The sequence below is a fragment of the Aotus nancymaae genome, unplaced genomic scaffold, assembly GCF_030222135.1.
Source record: "Aotus nancymaae isolate 86718 unplaced genomic scaffold, 86718_ANA_hifiasm-v0.15.2.pri h1tg000008l, whole genome shotgun sequence".
NCBI lineage: Eukaryota > Metazoa > Chordata > Mammalia > Primates > Aotidae > Aotus > Aotus nancymaae.
The window spans coordinates 27,148,065-27,171,537 of NW_026988419.1; the positions used below are offsets into that span (position 1 = coordinate 27,148,065).

Below are 23,473 nucleotides of genomic sequence, written 5' to 3' on the forward strand. Positions count from 1 at the left end.
CATAGGCATTTACCGGCCGGGCGCGGTGGCTCAAGCCTGTAATCCCAGCACTTTGGGAGGCCGAGGCGGGTGGATCACGAGGTCAAGAGATCGAGACCATCCTGGTCAACATGGTGAAACCCCGTCTCGACTAAAAAATACAAAAAATTAGCTGGGCATGGTGGCACGTGCCTGTAATCCCAGCTACTCAGGAGGCTGAGGCAGGAGAATTGCCTGAACCCAGGAGGTGAAGGTTGCTGTGAGCCGAGATCGCGCCATTGCACTGCAGCCTGGGTAACAAGAGCGAAACTCCGTCTCAAAAAAAAAAAAAAAAGAACATAGGCATTTGCCAATTTGAATAAGAATGCTAACCATGCCACTGAATAATTTTTGTTTTTGTTTTGTTTTGTTTTTTTGAGATGGAGTTTTGTTCTTGTTGCCCAGGCTGGAGTGCAATGGCATGATCTCAGCTCACTGCAACCTCTGCCTCCTGGATTCAAGCAATTCCCTGCCTCAGCCTCCTGAGTAGCTGGGATTACAAGCATGTGCCACCACGCCCAGCTAATTTTGTATTTTTAGTAGAGATGGGATTTATCCATGTTGGTCAGTCTGGTCTTGAACTCCTGACCTCAGGTGATCTGCCTGCCTCGGCCTCCCAAAGTGCTGGGATTACAGGTGCAAGCCACTGCTCCTGGCCTCTGGAGAGTTTTTGTAAATTCTTTAATTTTTTTGATCTTCAGCTTCCTAATCTGTAAATAGAGAATAAGAGCTCAAAAATGAGATCCATTATCATAGTCTTACCCTTGAAGGATGATGTGAAAAGCCCCCTTAGTGCATGAGTCAAGTGCCTTCTGGAGTATCCCCAGCCAGCAGCATCCAGGCTGTGATCAAACGCCCTTAGCGCCCACCCAAAGCAATCCATTCTGCTTGCTTGCTTTGTTGGTTGGTAGGCTTGTAACTTTCTTGATATTAAACAGATGTAAGTTCTTGCTTCTCCTAAGCCAAAATTTTCTTGACTATTATGCCAACATTTTTTGTCCTAGCATCTTCAAGTATCTGAAGATAGTCATCAAACTCCTTAAGTCTTCCTTTCTCACTGGTTCCTTAAGGATTCCAACAAATACGTGATTTCAAGTCCCCTCTGTCACCTTCCAGAGTTCTTTCTTTTGCACCACTTTTGTTTTCCTATGGTCTTCCCGACGTCTGTTTTGCAGAACTGGACAAACTGTTCCAAATACAGATTGACCAGGAGAAAACAGAGTGTTGCCATTGCTAGCTTTGTTTTCATTACCATAAAATAATTAAAAATGTCTATGATGGCCCAGTGTGGTGGCTCATGCCTGTAATCCCAACACTTTGGGAGCCTGAGGCAGGTGGATCACTTGAGGCCAGGGATTTAAGATCAGCCTGGCCGGCATGGCGAAACCCTGTCTCTACTAAAAATACAATAATTAGCTGGGCGTGGCTACTCCAGAGTCTGAGGCACGAGAATTGCTTGGACCTAGGAGGTGGAGGTTGCAGTGAGCCATATCATGCCATTGCACTCCAGCCTCGGTGACAGAGTGAAACACTGCCTCCAAACAAAACAAAACTAAAGACCATAATGAATGTCTTAAACCATCACAATAATGAATCTGGCACCCAGATTGTTTAGTTGTGATCAATGAGCAAATCTTTTAACCTTTGCTTTATCTTTCAGGTCTACATTTTATCCTCTACTCTTCTGTATCTCATCCTAGGAAAAAAAAGAGGCAAAAATATTTTCGAGCATAATCTGTATGAATGAGAGGAAGTTCTAGAATTGTTGTCCTCTTCCCCCTCCTTTTGCTGCTGTGTTGAAACAGCATTACTGTTGCTACAGAAACAAATTTTTCTTCCCACTCATTCACCAAGTTCACTTATTACCTCTTGGATGATAAACAGTATTGTTTTGTGAAGTGGCTGCAATCTCAATATGTTCTGCGAGTTCCCTGATTAATGTTCCTTCCCCTTTAGGAAAAAGACTTCTCTTTTCTTAAGAGAGAAAGTATCTTGATGTAAATTAAGATAAGAATATGTTTGCCACCAATTCAGTTCCCACACTAAACCGGATATTCTCCCTGGACTTCTATAAATGTCATTGACAATGTGTGATTGAGAACCAAAGCATCTTCAAAAAACCAAACATCTTCAAAGCAAAGATACAGGAGTGGCCGGGCGCGGTGGCTCAAGCCTGTAATCCCAGCACTTTGGGAGGCCAAAGTGGGTGGATCACCAGGTCAAGAGATCGAGACCATCCTGGCCAACATGGTGAAACCCCGTCTCTACTAAAAATACAAAAATTAGCTGGGTGTGGTGGCGCGTGCCTGTAGTCCCAGCTACTCGGGAGGCTGAGGCAGGAGAATTGCTTGAACCCAGGAGGCGGAGGTTGCAGTGAGCCAAGATTGCGAGATTGTGCCACTGCACTCCAGCCTGGTGCCTGGCGACAGAACAAAGCTCTGTATCAAAAAAAAAAAAAAAAAAAAAACAACAAAGATATAGGAGTACAGAGTTCCACCATGTCCCCTGACTTCTTGGAAGCCTATCTTGACCTGCAGAGATTTCAGGTCATGGTTAAATATTCTTGCCTCAGACACAGTCATTTTTAGCCTTAAAAATTTTTTTCAACCATGAATATTATCTATGTACGAGAAGTTTTATAATCTAGTAGGTACCCTGCCATGATACTTGCTTCCAGAATTAGTTATTTGTTGTATTATGATACATAACATTGCCCAGAAGACACTAAAGAGGATTAAAGCTTCAGTTCTGTTTATATGGATGAACATATCAGCAACATAAACTAAACATTTCAGATCTCTAACAGTTGTCCAGTCACATACCCTACAAATGTAAAGTTACAGAAGTCCTGTGCCATCAAGGTTTCCAAATTCAGTGCCTGTATTCTTCCTGATAAAAAAGTGACTTGTATACACAAAAAATCTCTTTTTAAGAAAACACAGTTGGGGCCAGGCCCGGTGGCTCACGCATGTAACCCCAGCACTTTGGGAGGCTGAGGCAGGTAGATCATTTGAGGTCAGGAGTTTGAGATCAGCCTGACCAACATGGTGAAACCCTGTCTCTAGTAAAAATACAAAAGCTAACCGGGCATGGTGGTGCATGCCTGTAATCCCAGTTATTCGGGAGGCTGAGGCAAGAGAATTTCTTGAACCCAGGAAGCGGAGATTGCAGTGGGCCAAAATTACGTCATTGCACTCCAGCCTGGGTGACAAAGCAAGCCTTTGTCAAGAAAGAAAGAAAAAGAGAGAGAGAGAGATATGAAGAGAGGGAGGGAACGAAGGAAGGGAGAGAGGGAGGGAGGGAGGGAAGGAGGATACAGTTTGTTCCTCCATATCTGTAGGTTCATAGATCAAAAATATTCAGAAGAAAAAAATCAATGGCTGTATCTGTACTAAACATGCCCAGACTTTTTTCTTATTGTTATTCCCTAAACAATACAACAACTATTTTATAGCATTTACATTGTATGAGGTATTATAAGTAATCTAGAGAGGATTTAAAGTATATGGGATGATGTGCATAAGTTATATGCAAATACTATACTATTTTATTCCAGGGACTTGAGCATCCTTGAATTTTGGTATGTATGGGAGGTCCTGAAACCAATCTCCTATGGATATGGAAGGATAACTGTACTAATTTGGAGATTTCTCTTTACTATGATCAAGACTTTCAAACATTATATTGTCGATTACATTATATTGTTACACTGTGATTCTTTCCCAGACTTGAGACAAAGTTTGGGAAGAAGTTGCCACTTGTTTCAGTTTATGGAATAGAAAAAAAAAAATGGAAGAGCATGAGATAAGGACCTAGACTAAATCCTTTTAGCAAAGGTAAATGAAGAATTTTTATTTTGTTGTGTTGTTGCTATTGTTGTTTAAGAGACAGGGTTCTCACTATGGTCTTGAAGTCCTGACCTCAAGCAATTTTTTCACCTCGGCCTCCCAAAATGCTAGGATTCCAGACATGAGCCACCATGTCCAACAAAATAAATACCTTTTTTAAAAAAAGAGAACTCCAGTCCCAGTGGCTCATGCTTGTAATCCCAGCACTTTGGGAGGCTGAGGTGGGCAAATCACTTGAACTCAGGAGTTCAAGACCAGCCTGGGCATCATAGTGAAACCCCGTCTCTACTAAAAAATACAAAAATTAGTTGGGCATGGTGACGTGTGCCTCTGTGGTCCCAGCTACTGTGGGGGGCTGAGGTGGGAGGATCGCTTGAGCCTTGGGAGGTCAAGGCTGCAGTTGAGCCAACATTACACCACTGCACTACAGTCTAGGTGACAGAGCCAGATCCTGTCTCAAAAAAAAAAAAAGGTTAAAAAAGGGAAGTAAGAGAGATATAGTGCTATACATTATTATATTTTCTCACCACAAATTAAAACATGTTTTTGGCCAGGCGCAGTGGCTTACACCTGTAATTTCAGCACTTTGGGAGGCCAAGGCAGGTGGGTCACAAGGTCAAGTGATCGAGACCATTCTGGCCAACATGGTGAAACCCTGTCTCTACTAAAATACAAAAAAAAACTAGCTGGGCGTGGTGGCACGTGCCTGTAGTCCCAGCTACTTGGGAGGCAGAGGTTGCAGTGAGCCAAGATTGTACCACTGCACTCCAGCGTGGCGACAGAGAAAGACTCCGTCAAAAAAAAAAAAAAAAGTTGCCGGGTGTGGTGGCTCACACCTGTAATCCAAGCACTTTGGAGGCCAAGGCGGGCGGATCACCTGAGGTCGGGAGTTCAAGACCAGCCTGACCAACATGGTGAAACCCCATCTTTAAAAAAAATAAATAAATAAAAAGAAAAATAAAAAAATAATAAAAAAAGAAGTTTTTAAATCTCTGCTTAAAATCTTCTCACCCTTCTCTTGAAGTAACTCAAAGAAGTCCCACTCCCTCTGCCTGCCCCTTTATCTTCTACTGCTTTCAGTCCTAAACTAAAACTTGTAGATAATGATCAATACCTACAATTATTGAGCATGCTTTTTGTGCCAGGTACTGAACTAACAACTGTTTGAGGATTTCCTCATGTGATCATTACAGCAACCCCATGAGTTAGGAGCTACTGCTATTCTCATTTTATAAGTGAGGAAGCTGAGATTTCTTGGTAGCAGGTGATGTAGGAAGGACTGGGATTGGGGAGCAGGCAGTCTAATTCTACAACCCATAGACCACAATATTGCCTTATATTTAAATTATTCCTGTGTGTTAATTATCTTAAAGTCTTGCAAAGGAATTAAGCCTAAAAATTTCTTCCTGGCCAGGTGCAGTGGCTCACCCTTGTAATCCCAGCACTTTGGGAGGGTGAGGCAGGTGGATCACGAGGTCAGGAGTTTGAGACCAGCCTGTCCAACGTGGTGAAACCCTGTTTCTACTAAAAAGTACAAAAATTGGCTGGGCATGGTGGTTCATGTCTGTAATCCCGGCACTTTGAGAGGATGAGGCGGGTGGATCATGAGGTCAGGAGTTCAAGATTAGCCTGACCAACATGGTGAAACCCCATCTCTACTAAAAATACAAAAAAAAAAAAAAAAAAAAAATTAGCCAGGCATGGTGACAGGCACCTATAATCCCAGCTACTTAGGAGGCCAAGGCAGGAGAATTGCTTGAACCAGGGAGGCAGAGGTTGCAGTGAGCTGAGACCACGCCATTGCACTCCAGCCTAGGCAACAAGAGCGAAACTCTGTCTCAAAAAAAAAAAAAAGTTTCTTCCTAACTTAAGGATAATCATTTACCCCCAGCAGTCAACAGGGCAATACAGATTGTACAAGTTGGAACACTAATTTCTGGGTGGAGCACTAAAACAACAGGTACATAAGTAGGCGTTGACTTCCCGTACATGTGCTGTGTTCTCTTTTTCAAACTGTCAAAATGAAGCATGGGGGCTGACATGCAGATCAGGCTGCAAATGCCTTTTATGACAAGAATTTGATCCCAGCATCGTGAAAATAGGTATCATTTAATTTCCATTTGATTCAATTATACTTTGTAAGGGAAAAACTTTCTCTTTCTCTCTCCCAATCTCACTGCCTTTAAAACTGATAAAACATTTGATTGCCTAAAATTAGCTTGCTTTTCTGTTCGAGGTTGGTTTTCAATGCCAACTCAATAAAAAATGTTATTGTGAAGATTATATGCAATTTAGCTAAGCTTCCTGAAAGATTCTATTCATTTCTCAAATCAATGTCTTTCAAATACATCTCCCTCATCTCAGTTCTCTCACTGTCTAAGGCCCTTCCATCTTTGACTTCCATTGTGATAATAGCCTCCTAATGATTGTCTTTCTTCCATTCAAATCCTTTTCCAAGCCATCTTGCAAACTGCTACCAGATGATCTTTACAAAAACAAATATTCTGTCATGTCACTCCCTGCTACAAACAATTTTACTTGCTCCCAACTGGCAATGGAATAAAATCCAAACCCTTAAGCATGACATTCAAAGGCCTTCATCATCAGAACATCAGAACACTCCCATTTATGTTGTCTCTTCTTAAACCCAATCAAAATGCTTTCAGTCTTCCTAATAGACCAAAGAATATTGTCATTTGTCTTAATGCCTGGCATTAAGTAGTAAATGACATGGGAACTACAGCTAGGCAAGCTGCATCTCTATTACAGGAAAAACTGTGCCAGGGCTAGGGTGTGAGGGTTGTTCCACCACCTCCCAACTGGCTGCAGTCAACAATATATCACCACCCAACCTTCCATTTTCAGCTAAACTCTCTTTGCTTCCCTTGGGTGAATAAACAGGGTCTCTTTTTAAAGTGTTGCTGTGCCTCAACGCCTTCCAAGCAGAGATTGTTCATCTGAATGGCAACAAAATACTCTACTGATGCCAAACATCTTGAGTACATTCTGGAGTGTAGTATAGTTTATGTTTGACCGTGGAAAATATTGAGCAATGTCCCAAATACCACCTCCCCAAGGAAACACACACATATACATGTTTCAAAAAATCTTTCTTCCCTAAGAAGACAGCCCTTGAAAAACAGTTTGCTGACCATAGGTTTGATAGGTCATGGATCTGTGGTTTTCACCTGAGAATTTCTCTCTTGTGTCCATCGATTCTTTCTATTCATTCTTTTTTTTTTTTCTTGAGATGGAGTTTCACTCCTGTTTCCCAGACTGAAGTGTAATGGTATGATCTTGGCTCACTGCAATCTCTGCCTCCCAGGTTCAAGTGATTCTCTGATCTCAGCCTCCTAAGTAGCTGGGATTTCAGGCACCCACCACCACACCAGCTAATTTTTGTATTTTTAGTAGAGACAAGGTTTCATCACATTGGCCAGGCTGGTCCTGAACTCCTGACCTCAGGTGATCCACCTGCCTCTGCCTCCCAAAGTGCTGGGATTACAAGTGTGAGCCACCGCACCTGGTCTTTTTTTTTTTTTTTTTTTTTTTTTTTCAGATGAAGTCTCAGTCTGTTACCCAGGCTGGAGTGCAGTAGCACCATATTGGTGCACAGCAACCTCCACCTGCTGGGTTCAAGCAATTCTCCTGCCTCAGCCTCCTGAGTAGCTGAGGCTACAGGCACACACCACCACGCCTGGCTAATTTTTGTATTTTAGTAGAGATGGAGGTTTTATCATGTTGGCCAGGCTGGTCTTGAACTCCTGACCTCAAGTGATCTACCTGCCTCAGCCTCCCAAAGTGCTGGGATTACAGGTGTGAGCCATCACACCCTGCCTATTCTATTCATTCCTGTTAGTTATCTAGTCAGAGGCAAAATACATGTTCCCCTAAGGGCCCCTATGGTTTTAACAGGAGACACATTCAGAGCTTGAGTTCTTTTTACTAGAGTGTGTGGGGAACTCTACACAGGAAACCTACACAGACAAAGGTCAGCAATATCAAGTCCTTCTCTCTGTTCAAAGCAGCTTAGAGTCTAAACTGCCTTAAGATTCTGGGAGGTGCACATTTTCACAGTGGTCCATGAAAACCCATCTAACTCAACAATACAGAAGAAAATTAAACCTCTCTTCATTCACCAAATATTCTGCCAGAAAAATCTTTGTGTTTTGTCAAGGTAGATGAACAAAATGTTTCCCTCTATAGCCAAGCCTTGTCTAAAGCCACATTTAAGTGTTTAATGTTACACACTTCTATCAGATGTCCTTCCCCAAAATCATCTGGATTTTATAAACTGTTTATTATTACACTTTCTGCCAGAACTCTCGCCGTAAAATTTATTTATTCAGAAAAGAGTTTCAGCTTTGCCATCTATTAAATCTGAATAGATCAGAAACCAGATTGTTTAATTCAATGAGTAGTTCTATGCTCTACAACCACGCAATTTGCCATTTGAGTATCTAGGTAGCAGTAGCCCAGGAATGTGACTACATGGGTCCTCGCAGCAGCTGAATCCCTGCAGTAAATGTGTCCCTTCACTTTCTTTGGAACTTAAACCAGAGACTTCATAGAGGTTCTCTGAACTTTGCTTCACATCCAGCACTTTTCACACATTTCTAATAGACTTGAGTGGCCCTACATATATCACTGTTCACAGCACAGCTTGGTGGTTAAGTGGCTACACAAACATTTTATGATCATAGAGATCTTTATTAGTCTTTATTTCAGTCCGAATTATTTACTTGCCTTTCAGCGGCACATATGGTTTAAGACAAATACAGTAGCTATTTCCTCTTTTCTGTCAAGTCAAAAAGCCTCATCCTAGCATTCTTATTGTGCTGTTCCAAACTGAGAAAACTACATGGACATCTCAATGCAAAGTCACTGCCAGGCAAGACCACTTGATCCTGCCCATTTAATGATCCTCTTTCTTTTCAACCTGGATTTAAAGTCCTAGTGCTGCCAGGTGTGGTGGCTCACACCTGTAATCCCAGCACTTTGGGAGATCCAGGAGGGGGCTAGATCACTTGAGGTCAGGAGTTCAAGACCAGCCTGTCTTGGTCTTGAACTCTACTCAAAATACAAAAATTAGCTGGGTGTGGTGGCACACACCTGTAATCCCAACTACTTGGGAGGCTGAGGCATGAGAAGCACTTGATTTTTCACACGTGATTTTCACACTTGATTCTCAAGCGAGAATCACTTGAACCTGGGAGGTGGAGGTTGCAGTGAGTTGAGATCGTGCCACTGCACTCCACTCCAGCCTGAATGACAGAACAAGACTCTGTCTAAAAAAAAAAAAAAAAAAGCCTAATGTCCACCTGCTATCTGTCTTCATTTCTGGTTACTGCCCACTGCAGCTTCTTTCTATTGCTCAGACATCCCTCCTATTCACCTCTGATCCTTGATTCACATCCTCCCATCCCCTCTCAAATACTATTTGTATATGTATATATGCACATGTATGTATGTGTGTGCATGTATATATCTATATCTCCACCTGACTTACTTGAGGAAAAATTTCCCCCATTTTCTTTTTGTGTCTCTTTTTGTCCTTTCTCTCTTATCCCACCGAAAATAAATGGGAATTATAACATGACATGATTGATTATACAGTGTAATGCCACTTTTTAATAAGTATAGAAACATCTCTATAGGCCTTTTAAGTTGGCAGAAATGGTCAAGGTAGTAAGCCTTCTTTGTAAACACATTTTTCCTTTGAGATCGCTGGTATTACTTTGAGATTACATTATCACAATTCATTTTCATGCTCATGTGTACAGTTTTAATTTTTCAACAACTGTATTTCTAACTATATATAAAGCATGGTATCAGTAAAGATGACAACTTCTAGAAGGCTGAGACAGGAAGATTTCTTGAGCTCAGGAATTCAAGACCAACTTGAGCAACAGAAAGAGATCTACATCTCTACAAAAAATTAATTTAAAAAATTAGCTGGGTGCAGTGGCATGTGCCTGTAGTCCCAGCTACTCCAGAGGCTGAGATGGGAGGATAACTCGAGCCCAGCAGGTCGAGGCCACAGTAAGCCATGATCATGCCACTGCACTCCAGCTTGGGTAGACAGAGCAAGACTCTGTCTGGAAGAAAAAGAAAGATTGCAAATTCAACTGCAGACAGCATCCTGGAAAGTATCATAAGTGAGTGATCAGGAACTGGTCATGACTATGGCAAATAAGAGAGTGCATATCTTGTTTAAAGAGGAATTCAAGGCTGGGCGTGGGGCTGACACCCATAATCCCAACACTTTGGGAGGCCAAGGTGGGTGGATCACCTGAGGTCAGGAGTTCAAGACTAGCCTGGCCAACGTGGCGAAGCCCTGTCTCTACTAAAAATACAAAAAATTAGCTGGGTGTGTTGGGTGGCTCACTTGAGCTCAGGAGTTCAAGACCACCCTGGCCAACATGGCAAAACCCCATCTCTACTAAAAACACATAAATTAGTCGGATGTGGTAAGGCAGAGGTTGCAATGAACTGAGATCACACCACTGCACTCCAGCCTGGGCGACAGAACAAGACTCCATCTCAAAAAAAAAAAAAAAATGAATGAAGTAGAAGTGGGTTAGGTATCTGCTAAATTATACTTTGAACTAGAAACATGGTTGAGTGCAACTTTGTGGCAAAGCACAGCTTACAGGTAGAAATTGACAGACCCAAGCTGTGGGGATTGGAGCAATGATGAAGCAGAGACACAGGGGTCTTCTAGCCAGAGATGGCAGGTAGCAGGCTGAGTGCCATTTACCTGGAGACTTACTCACTGTTCCCTCTCAGGGCCCCGGGGCTCTGTCCCAGCCGCAGGGAGTAACTCTGGGCCTGTGTGCTGATCCAGTGTTTTTGCTTTACTTCCCAGGGTCCTCCTTGGTAATTCTGGTAGAAACCTAAGAAAGTCTAAGACTTGTCCATGGAATTTTTTTTTCCTCAGGGGTAAAAAGTAGAATTGTCCCAAATTCTACAGCTAGTCTCATCTATCTGTTGAGGGAAGCAGGATCTCTGGAGAGGCCTCTGAGTGGCAATACATCTTGTGATTGCCTCCCTGGGAACAAGGAATAACTTACTGGTTGTTGTAAAAGGGAAAAGCCCACTTGGAGTTTCTATTTCTTTCCCTTTTTTTTAGACGGCATCTTGCTCTGTTGCCCAGGCTGGAGTACAGTGGCACGATCTTGGCTCACTGCAACCTCCACCTCCCAGGTTCAAGCAATTCTCTTGCCTCAGCCTCCCAAGTAGCTGGGACTACAGGCACACGCCACCACACCCAGCTAATTTTTGTATTTTTAGTAGAGATGGGGTTTCACCATGTTGGCCCAGATGGTCTCGATCTCTCGCCCTCGTGATCCACCTGCCTCAGCCTCCCAAAGTGCTGGGATTACAGGTGTGAGCCACCACACTCGGCCTGGTCTGCCTATTTCTATACTTGTTTGCCCCACCATTATATCTAACACTCTATTCTCTACACAGCAGAAAGTGGGCTCTTTCCACAATAAAAATCAGATTACTTTTTCCCTTTGCTAAAATCCTTCAAAGGCTGACAAGCGTCTATATGATATAACTTCCTACATTCTTGTTGAACTTTTTTTCTTCTTTTCTTCCTCTTGCTTGGTTTTCTCATCCTATCCTAGACATACTGGCATCCTTGTTGCTTCTAGAATATGTTAGACACATTTCTGCCATAGGGCCTTTGCTCTGGCTGACCCCTCTGCCTGGAACACTCTTGCTGGAAATATCTACAACTAATCCCCTCACCTCCATCAAGCCTTTGCAGTTATTTTCTCAATGAGTCCTTCTCAGACCACCTTATTGAAAGTTAAAACCAGGCCGAGCGCGGTGGCTCAAGCCTGTAATCCCAGCTCTTTGGAAGGCTGAGGTGGGTGGATCACTTGAGGTCAGGAGTTTGAGACCAGTCCGGCCAACACAGTGAAACCCCATCTCTGCTAAAAATACAAAAATTAGCTGGCTGTGGTGGCTCACACCTGTAATCCAAGGTACTTGGAGGCTAAGACAGGAGAATCACTAGAACCCAGGATGCGAAGGTTGCAGTGAGTAGAGATTATGCCACTGCACTTCAGCCTGGGCAACAGAGCAAGACTCTATCTTAAAAAAAAAAAAGAAAGAAAGAAAGTTAAAACTACCTTCTACTCCCTTTATTTTATTCAGTGTTTTTCATCTTTCTATAGCACTTACCATCTCTTAACACACTATGTAATTTTATAATTATAATTATTATTTTTTTTACTATCTATCCCTGCCTGGTAAATGTAAAATCTAAGAGGGAAGAAATAGTTGTCTTATTTAGTGAAGTATTTCAATCGGCTAGAATAGTACCTGAACAATGTGGGCACTTACCAAATATTGGCTGAATGAATGAGTGATCGGGATTCAGAAATGATGGTTGCCACTACTGGGTTAGTGCTATGAGTTGGATGGTAACCCTCCTACCCCACCAAAAAAAAGATATGTTGAGTCCTAACCCCCATTACCTCAGACTATGACCTTATTTGAAATGGGGTCTAGGCCAGGTGCGGTGGCTTAGATTATGCCTGTAATCCCAGCACTTTGGGAGGCTGAGGTGGGCAGATCACGAGGTCAAGAGTTTGAGGCAAGCCTGGCCAATGTGGTGAAACCCCGTCTCTACTAAAAATACAAAAATTAGCTGGGCATGGTGGCACATGCCTGTAGTCTCAGCTACTCGAGAGGCTGAGGCAGAAGAATCGCTTGAACCGGGGAGGCAGAGGTTGCAGTGAGCTGAGATCACACCACTGCATTCCAGTCTGGGCAACAAGAGTGAAACCCTGTCTCAAAAAGAAAAGAAAAGAAATGGGTCTTTATGGAGGCAATAGAATAGAAAATAGAATGAGGTATTAGTGTGGGCCCTAATCCAAAATGACTGGTGTCTTTATATAAAGGGGAAATTTAACTGGGTGTGGTGGCTCATGCCTATAATCCCTGTTGTTTGGGAAGCTGAGGCAGACGGATCACCTGAGGTCGGGAGTTTGAGACCAGCCTTACCAACATAGAGAAACCCCGTCTCTATTAAGAATACAAAATTAGCTGGGCATGGTGGCACATGCCTATAGTCCCAGGTACTCGGGAGGCTGAGGCAGGAGAATCACTTGGACCCAGGAGGCAGAGGTTGCAGTGAGCCAAGATAGCATCATTGCACTCCAGCCTGGGCAACAAGAGTGAGACTCCGTCTTAAAAAAAAAGCAGGGGTTGGAATTTAGAAACAGAGTCACATAGGGAGAGTGCCATGTAAAAATGAAGACAGAGATCAATGTAACACATGGACAAGCCAAGGAAGGTCCAAGTTTGCCAGCAAACCACAAGAAGGTCCAAGTTTGCCAGCAAACCAGCAAGGCCAAGAGGCATGGAGCAGGTTTTCCATGACAGTCCTCAGAAGGAAACAACCTTGATTTAAGACTTTGAGCCTCCAGACTGTGAAACAAACCATTTCTGTCATCTTAGGCCAAGCAGTCTCTGGTGCTTTGTTATGGTGGCCCTAGGAAATGAATACATTTAGTCTCTAGATATTTGGGTGGGTCTAAATGAGATCTGGAAACTTACTTAGATCTGGAAGTACCTGAAAACTGTAAAGCAATAGCCAAACAAGGTATAATAGGTAAACAAGAATATGCCCTCAAAAGTTCACTGTGTCTGCTCAAGGACTCAGTAGGACAGTGGCTAAGTTCTGCATTTTCTCTCTCTCTTTTTTTTTTTTTGAGACGAAGTTTCACCTTTGTTGCCCAGGCTGGAGTGCAATGGAGCGATCTCAGCTCCCCGCCACCTCCACCTCCCGGGTTCAAGCGATTCTCCTGCCTCAGCCTCCCAAGTAGCTGGGATTACAGGCATGTGCCACCACGCCTGGCTAATTTTTGTATTTTTAGTAAAAATGAGGTTTCTCTGTGTTGGTCAGGCTGGTCTTGAACTCCCAACCTCAGGTGATCCATCCTCCTCAGCCTCCCAAAGTGCTGGGATTACAGGCATAAGCCACCGTGCCCGCTGCTTTCTCTCTTTTCTCAACTCTGTCTCCCCTCCTCACCATCATCATCACACAAAAACATTTGCTCTAAATCTTAGGGGAATTCCTAAGCTCCTATTTCCCATAAAGGATTCAGCTGAGCAGCAACCAGCTGTTCCTGAAGCTCTTTCTCCAAGCCTGAACTACACTTTTAGTCTAATATTTTCATCTACTTTCTGGAAGATTAGGAACCTCTCTGGTGCAGGGCTTTCTGTTTAAAGGTGTACTATTCAGATAGATCACTCATCCTCGAGGCATACCCACACACGTAAATATATCACTATCCCACCCTCCAACACTCCCCACTCTGCCGACCCCATTCAAACAGAATGCTGAAGAAGATGGTTGCCTTTAACAGGCCCTGTTATGATAACACTGTCCCAGGAGGGTCAGTAATGACATTGGAAGGGTTAGAGGATAGTGGCTAGAAGCTATTAGTGGGTCTCCCATGGGCTTATCTTTGTTTGGGGAATGAGATTCCGTTTAGGGTTTTGTAAGGTGATTCAGATCACCCAATGGGTCCTGTGGCTTCTGAATTGCTAATAACCTAAAGGAACAGATCATAGGCACCAGGAAGGTAAGGACGACCTAGGACATAGGCAGAAAACCAAGACAGAAAGTTTTAGGCTAAGCTGGAAAGGATCTGACACTGGGGAGAGTCAGCCACCAGGAGTGAGAGAGCAGGGTGAGATCCCAGGCCTGAAAGAACAGGGCAGCAAGTCAGGAGCCAATTCTTGCTCACTGGAGTAGGACCCACCAAGGAAGGGATTTGGTGTCGAGGAATAAGTCAAGATCCTGGTAATAGAACTGTGGGTCAAGGTTAGAGAGAGTCTGGCAGTGACACTGACTTAGGGGTGAACTCACAAAATCTCACCTGAAATTTTAAAATTATCTTTGGTTTGCAATGGGAGTCAATCATTTATTAAGCATCTGTTAATCACCTGTGATATATGAAGGTGTACAAGGCACTGTGGGTACAGCAATGACAGTTCTTATTCTCAAAGAGTTCACAGTCTAGTAGGGGAGAAATTAAAAATAAACTAATGACAACATAATGTGTTAAGTGTGATAAGAGAAGTATGACAGAAGAGGGGAATGCTGTAGTGGTTAAGAGTTCAGGCTATGGGTCCAACCAATCTGACTTTAGATCCTGACCCTGCAATCACAGGTTGCCTGATCTTGAGTAAGTTACTAAGCTTCTGTAAGCTTCAATGTTTCTTATAAATGAGTCCAATAATAGTACAGTTGACCCTTGAACAACATGGGTTTCTTTTTTTTTTTTTTTTTTTTTGAGATGGAGTCTCATTTGGTCGCCAGGCTGGAGTTCAGTGGCACGATCTCAGCTCACTGCAATCTCCACCTCCTGGGTTCAAGCGATTGCCCTGCTTCAGCCTCCCGAGCAGCTTGGCTACAGGTGTACACCACGATGCCCAGATAATTTTTTTTTTTTTTTTTTGTATTTTAGTAGAGATGGGATTTCACTGTGTTAGCCAGGATGGTCTTGATCTCCTGACCTCGTGATCCAACCACCTCAGCCTCCCAAAGTGCTAGGATGACAGATGTGAGCCACCATGCCCAGCTCTCAACATGGATTTCAACTATGCAGATCCACTTCTGCGTAGATTTTCTTCCTCTGCCCCTACCACCCCAAGATAGCAAGACCAACCCACCTTCTTCCTCCTCCTCAGCCTACTTGTGAAGATGATGAGGATGAAGCCCTATATGTTGATCCACTTCCACTTATACATTTTTTTCTTCCTTATGATTTCCTTTTTTTTTTTTTAAGTTGAAGTTTCACTCTTGTTGCCCAAGCTGGAGTGCAGTGGTACAATCTCAGCTCACTATAACCTCCACCTCCCGGGTTCAAGCAATCCTCCTGCCTCAGCCTCCTGAGCAGTTGAGATTATAGGCATACACCACCATACTCGGCTAATTTCATATTTTTAATAGAGACAGGGTTTCATTATGTTGGTCAGGCTGGTCTCGAACTCCTGACCTTAGGTGATTTACCCACCTTGGCCTCCCAAAGTGCTGGGATTATAGGTGTGAGCCATTGCTCTCAGCCCCTTTTGATTTCCTAATAACATTTTCTTTTCTCTAGCTTACTTTATTGCAAAAATACAGTATATAAAACCTACAAAATATGTGTTGACACTTTATGTCATTAGTAAGGCTTTTTTTTTTTTGAGATGGAGTTTTGCTCTTGATGCCCAGGCTGGAGTGCAATGGCATGATCTCGGCTCACAGCAACCCCTGTTTCCCAGATTCAAGCAATTCTTCTGCCTCAGCCTCCCGAATAGGTGGGATTACAGGCATGCACCACCATGCCCGGTTAATTTTGTATTTTTAGTAGAGATGGGTTTTCTCCATGTTGGTCAGACTGGTCTCAAACTCCCAACCTCTGGTGATCCACCCTCCTTGGCCTCCCAAAGTGCTGGGATTACAGGCGTAAGCCACCGCGCCCGGCCATTAAGGCTTCTGATCAACAGAAGGCTATTAATAGTTAAGTTTTGGGGGAGTCAAAAGTTATATGCAAGATAAGTTTGGTGGTATGTTCCTGTAGTCTCAACAACTGAAGAGTCTGAGGTGGGAGGAACCTTGGGCCCAGGAGTTTGAGTTTAGCCTGGGAAACATAGTGATACCTGTTTCTAAAAAAAATGATAGGGCCAGGCATGGTGGCTCACGCCTGTAATTCCAGCCCTTTGGGGAGGCTGAAGTGGGTGGATTACTTGAGCTCAGGAGATCAATACCAGCCTGGCCAACATGGTGAATCCCCATCTCTACTAAAAATACAAAAATTAGCCAGGCGTGGTGGCGCAAGCCTGTAGTCCCAGCTACTTGGGAGGCTGAGGGAGGAGAATCTCTTGAACCTAGGAGGCAGAAGTTGCAGTGAGCCAAGATTGCAACGCTGCACTCCAGCCTTGGCAACAGAGTGAGAGAGTTGGTCTCAACAATAATAAGCCCGGGCATTGTGGCTCACGCCTGAAATCTCAACATTTCGGGAGGCTAAGGCGGGCAGATGACCTGAGGTCAGGAGTTCAAGACCAGCCTGGTCAACAAGGTGAAACCCTGTCTCTACTAAAAATACAAAAATTGGCAAGGTGTGGTGGTGGGTACCTGTAATCCCAGCTACTAGGAAGGCTGAGGCAGGAGAATCACTTGAACCCCGGAGGTGGAGATTGCAGTGAGCCGAGATTGTGCCACTACACTCCAACTTGGGCAACAGAGCAAGACTCCATCTCAATAATAATAATAATAGGCTGGGCACAGTGACTTACTCCCATAATTTCAGCACTTTGGGAGGCTAAGGCAGGAGAATCCCTTAAGGCCAGGAGTTCAAGACCAGCCTGGGCAACATAGCAAGATCCCACCTCTACGAAAATAAGAATATTAGCCAGGCATGGTGGTGTACTTCTGTAGTCCCAGCTACTTGGGAAGTTGAGGTGAGAGAATCACTTGAGCTTAGGAGTTTGAAGCTGCAGTCAGCTATGATTGCACCATTGCACTCTGGCCTGGGTGACAGTGGGAGACTGTCTCAAATAATAATAATTAAAAGTTTTATGTGAATTTTTTTTACTATGTGTGGGGTCAGCACCTCTAGGCACCCCCCATGTTTTTCAAGGCTCAGCTGTACTTACCTACAATGTAAGATTTTTTTTTTCTTTTAAGAAACAGTGTCTCACTTTGTTGCCCAGGCTTGTCTCAAACTCCTGGGCTCAAGCAATCCTCCTGCCTCAGCCTCCCAAAGAGCTGGGATTACAGGTATCTGTAAGATGCTTATGAGGACCAAATTAGATCATACATGTCTGGCATCTAGTAAATTCTCAATAACACTTACTATTATTTTGTAATAAATTGTTTTAATAACAATAATTATAATTATCTGCAGAAAGGTAAGTCAGAAAATGTTTCTAAGAAAGGTGGCATTTGCATTGAATCCTGAAGAACAAAAAATTACTGGGCTAGGGCTGGGAGGAAGTGAATAAATTGCTTTTGTTTTTTAATTATGCCCTGTCAAATTTCTCAGAAGGTTTTAGCTAGGATGATGAATGAATTCAGTGATAGTCAAATTGAATTTGAGAAACCCATGAGCAACATAGGCTGTTTTGACCTCTTTATAAAATTTTACGTATTTGCCTCATGTATGATTGTAGCTCCATGAAATGAATATAACTATTAATTTTTTCTACTTAATCTTCAATACTACAGATAGAAATAGCACAAAATAAAATGGAAGATGCCAGAGTTGCACACAGTACACTTTTATTCTGATTGAAAAACTGACATTCAAGTCTTCTTAACCCAGAAAAACTGGACTTGATGAGAAAAAAGGGAGGTGGGTAGGCACAAAATAAAACTTACTTTGGTAGAAATTATAAGAGACAAAATTTGGTATGGACAAAAATAAAGTGAAACTGATTAATAAATCCAATCTTTGGCCAGGTGCTGTGGCTTACACCTGTAATCCTAGCACTTTGGGAAGTCGAGGCAGGTGGGTCACTTGAGATCAGGAATCTGAGACCAGCCTGACCAACATAGTGAAACCCTGTCTCTACTAAAAACAGCCATGGCCGGGCGCGGTGGCTCACGCCTGTAATCCCAGCACTTTGGGAGGCCGAGGCGGGTGGATCACGAGGTCAAGAGATCGAGACCATCCTGGTCAACATGGTGAAACCCCGTCTCTACTAAAAATACAAAAAATTAGCTGGGCATGGTGGCACGTGCCTGTAATCCCAGCTACTTAGGAGGCTGAGGCAGGAGAATTGCCTGAACCCGGGAGGCGGAGGTTGCGGTGAGCCGAGATCGCGCCATTGCACTCCAGCCTGGGTAACAAGAGCGAGACTCCGTCTCAAAAAAAAAAAAAAAAAAAAAAAAAAAAAAAAAAACAAACAGCCATGAGTGGTAGCAGGCATCTGTAATCCCAACTACTTGGGAGACTGAGGCAGGAGAATTGCTTGAGCCCAGTAGGCAGAGGCTGCAGTGAGCTGAGATCACACCATGCACTCCAGCCTTGGCAACAGAGCAAAACTCTGTCTCTAAAAAAAAAAAGAAAAAATCCAATCTTTGTCATAAATTATTATACAAAAGAATTATTTCAGTAAGGTAAAAATTTAAATAAAGCTTAATTGCATTCTATAGGAAATTAATATAGAAATTAAGTGGCCATAATCAAGTTTATTCCAAAAGCTACCTTTGGGATGAGAAGCCATTCATATTGATATAATTCTGATTTCTCTGTTTGGTTTCATAAACATGGACTCAAAACATCCTTAGAAGCAAAATCTTGGGTCAAAATCTCCAGTAACATCCAGGTGGAGGGGTCTAGGAAGTAACTGGAACTATTTGTCTAGAGCTTAAAAAATCAGGGCAATAACAAATCCAGATTTTTGCAGAAAAATTTTTATCTTGAGGTGGTGTCCTGCTCTGCTGCCCAGGCTGAAGTGCAGTGGCTCGATCATTGCTCACTGCAGCCACAAACTCCTGGGCTCATGCAGTCCTCTTGCCTCAGCCTCCTGAGTAGCTAAGACTACAGTATGAGCCACCAGACTGGGCTAATTTTTTTGTAGAGATGGGTTTTTGCTGAATTTCCCAGGCTGGTCTCAAGTGATCTCCCTGCCTCAGCCTCCCAAAGTACTGGGATTACAGGTGTGAGCCACTGTGCCTGGCTGAAATACAGATTTTTAAGTTAGCACTGTGTAAGTATTAATCTGTTTTTTTATGCATCTGCCATAAAATAATAATGCATAGTAGGAATCTAATAAATGCTTGTTGAATGTTAGACTCTCTCTAGTCAGCCCTACAAGCATTATGAACAGAAGAATTTTAACTATAGAGTCATTCATTTTAATTTAGCAATTACTAAATACTTTATAAAAATGTACTTTCATAGCTGGGAGAGTGATAAGCCGAGTAAAACTGAGGCTCGCTAAGACTTGAACATATGGAGTATAAACAAAGTCCCATCAAAAAATATACTATGTTGGCTGGGCATGGTGGCTTATGCCTGTAATCCCAACACCTTGGGAGGCTGAGGCAGGAGGATCACTTGAGCCCAGAAGTTCGAGATCAGCCTGAGCAATATAGTGAGTCCTCATCTCTACAAAAAAGTTTAAAATTGTCTGGGTATGGTCGTGAGCACCTGTAGTTCTAGTTACTGGGGAGGCTGAGGTAGGAGGTACTTGAGCCTAGGAGGTCAAGGCTGCAGTGAGCCAAAATCATGCCATTGCACTCCAGCTTGGGCAACAGAGTGAGACCCTATCTCAAAAAAAAAAAAAAAAAAAAAATTACTATGTCTGGTCTATAACCTGAAATATTTTTATCTTCATGTTCCTTATTCACTAACATTTTATTTTTCTTTAACATTTTTTTCTTTGTTTTTAAATTCGTTTCTACAGATTTCTTCATTCTCCATTTACAAAGGTCATGGGAGATACAGAGGAAACATTATTTGAAGAATTTGAGAACTATTCCTATGAACTAGACTATTACACTCTGGAGTCTGATTTGGAGGAGAAAGTCGAGCTGGGAGTTGTTCACTGGGTCTCCCTGGTGTTATATTGTTTAGCTTTTGTACTGGGAATTCCAGGAAATGCCATTGTCATTTGGTTCATGGGGTTCAAGTGGAAGAAGTCAGTCACTACTCTGTGGTTTCTCAATCTAGCCATTGCGGATTTCATTTTTGTTCTCTTCCTGCCCCTGTACATTTCCTATGTGGCCATGAATTTCCACTGGCCCTTTGGCATCTGGCTGTGCAAAGCCAATTCCTTCATTGCCCAGTTGAACATGTTTGCCAGTGTTTTCTTCCTGACGGTGATCAGCCTGGACCACTATATCCACTTGATCCATCCCATCTTGTGTCATCGGCATCGAACCTTCAACAACTCTCTGATTGTCATTATATTCATCTGGCTTTTGGCTTCTCTAATTGGTGGTCCTGCCCTATACTTCCGGGAAACTGTGGAGTTCCGTAACCATACTCTTTGCTATAACAATTTTCAGAAGCATGATCCTGACCTCACTTTGATAAGACACCATGTTCTGACCTGGGTGAAATTTATCTTTGGCTATCTCTTCCCTTTGCTAACAATGAGTATTTTCTACTTGTGTCTCATCTTCAAAGTGAAGAAGCGAAGCATCCTGATCTCCAGTAAGCATTTCTGGACAATTCTGGCTGTGGTTGTGGCCTTTGTAGTTTGCTGGACTCCCTATCACCTGTTTAGTATTTGGGAGCTCACCATTCACCACAATAGCTATTCCCACTATGTGCTGCAGGCTGGAATCCCCCTCTCCACTGGTTTGGCATTCCTCAATAGTTGCTTGAACCCCATCCTTTACGTCCTAATTAGTAAAAAGTTCCAAGCTCGCTTCCGGGCCTCGGTTGCTGAGATACTCAAGTATACCCTGTGGGAAGTCAGCTGCTCTGGCACAGTGAGTGAACAGCTCAGGAACTCAGAAACGAAGAATCTCTGTCTCCTGGAAACAGCCCAATAAGTTACTACTTTTCCACAAATCAGTATAAGGCTTTCATATGGGTCCTCTGATGAATGCTTTCAGATTAAAATTGTTTCCGAGATAGAGAGCTGACCCTACTTTTATTGTTTTTGTTTTTGGTCACTATATAGGCATCACATTTTTGTGTGGATATAAAACTTCGGAAGGATCCTCTTGACTTCTTGTGATGTGGCAATAAAAATTTTTTAAAAACTAAAAATACACCGGGCGTGGTGGCTCATGCCTGTAATCCCCGCACTTTGGGAGGCCGAGTCAGGCGGACCACAAGGACAAGAGATCGAGACCATCCTGGCCAACATGGTGAAACCCCATCTCTACTAAAATATGATAATTAGCTGGGTGTGGTGGCACGCACCTATAATCCCAGCTGCTTGGAAGGCTGAGGAGGAGAATCACTTGACCCAAGGAGGCAGAGGTTGCAGTGAACTGAGATTGCACCACTGTACTCCAGCCTGGTGACAAAGCGAGACTCTGTCTCAAAAAAAAAAAAAAAAGCTAAAAATACTTAGGAAGGATCTGAATAATTATTTTCTGCAACTTAAATAAAATGCATCATTCTTGCTAATTATACCATGGTGAAGTAATCACTGTTAAAGCAGTATCAGTTATTTTTTAAATAATAATGTTTCTAAAGACTTAAGTCTTAATATTAAATATGTGATTGGCCAGGTGCAGTGGCTCACACCTGTAATCCCCTTTGGGAGGCCAAGGCAGGTGGATCACCTGAGATCAGGAGTCTGAGACCAGCCTGACCAACATGGAGAAACCCTGTCTGTACTAAAAGTACAAAATTAGCCAGGCATGGTGGTGGGTGCTTGTGATTCCAGCTACTCAGGAGGCTGAGGCAGGAGAATCACTGGAACCCAGGAGGCGGAGGTTGTGGTGAGCCAAGATTGCAGCATTGCACTCCAGCCTGGGCAACAAGAGCAAAACTCCATCTCAATCAACCAATTAATCAATGATTAATTTTTAAAATGTTAAAATGTTTGCTTAAATTCATTTTAATTTTGTACAAATAACCTACTAGATACATTTTTAAATGCAACATGCGTACTCAATTTCTTTATGTAATCTATGTATACACATTTGTGAATTAAAATAATAGTTGGTTATCTTAAAACATCTGTTCTAGTTAATGATTTGGGGGGATTTTTTCTTATTTCTCTCTCTCTCTCTAATAGTAGGAACAGCCTTTATTGGTTGCAATGGGAAATGAAAGAGGAGGGGATGCAACGACTCATGTTCCCAGGGCAGTGTCCACAGAAACCATCACCACACTCCAAAAACACAGCTAACTAATGATGCTTAATAAACTGCTCCCAAACTTCATTGTTTAAAACAATTTATGCTTGTGATATAATTTTCACAATTCTGAGGGTCAGGAATTCAAAGACGTCAGGAGGGAGATTCATCTCTCCCTGCTTTGCAATGTCTGGAGCCTCAGCTGGACTAGATGATGCAAATCACAGCTGGCAGCTGCCTAAGACATCCCTTCCCTCCCTCCCTCTCCCCTCTCAACACAGCTATCCCAGCATGACACTTCAGGGTAGCCAGACTTCTTATGTGACAACGCAGGGCTCCAAGAGACCAACGTGGAAATTTCTAGTCCTCTTAAAGGCTATGATTGACACTGGTACAGTATCACTTTCACAGTACTGTCAAAGCAGACATAGACCAGCTCAGGTTCAAGGGGAAAAGACATACATACCCAACTCTCAACAGGAGGAATGTCAAAAAAAAAAAATTGCACTTGGCCGGGAGTGGTGGCTTACACCTGTAATCCAAGAACTTTGGAGGCCAAGGCAGGTGGATCACCTGAGGTTGGGAGTTCAAGACCAGCCTGACCAACATGGTGAAATCTCGTCTTAAAAAAAAAAAAAAAAAAAAAATTGCACTCCTCTTTAATCCTCTACAATATCATTATAAACAGAAATGCTTCTTCAAGAATTCTGGGTATCAGGTACCTATCAATAGTAGATTGAATAAAGAAAGTGTGGTACGTATACACCATGGACTACTACACAGACATAAAAAAGAATGAAATTGTGTCCTTTGCAGCAACATG

General features: G+C 42.9%; 1 protein-coding gene across 2 annotated transcripts in view; it reads left to right on the plus strand.

Moving 5' to 3' along the window:
* The window catches only part of CMKLR2 (chemerin chemokine-like receptor 2), a 49,472-nt gene extending 27,246 nt beyond the window's left edge, over positions 1-22,226 (plus strand). For both annotated transcript variants that reach the window (XM_064372825.1, XM_064372826.1), the window contains exon 3: positions 20,292-22,226. In XM_064372825.1, the coding sequence (XP_064228895.1) occupies positions 20,320-21,387 (1,068 nt within the window). In that variant the 5' untranslated portion in view covers positions 20,292-20,319 and the 3' untranslated portion in view covers positions 21,388-22,226. The remainder of the gene's footprint in view (positions 1-20,291) is intronic.
* The last annotated feature ends 1,247 nt before the right edge of the window (positions 22,227-23,473 follow it).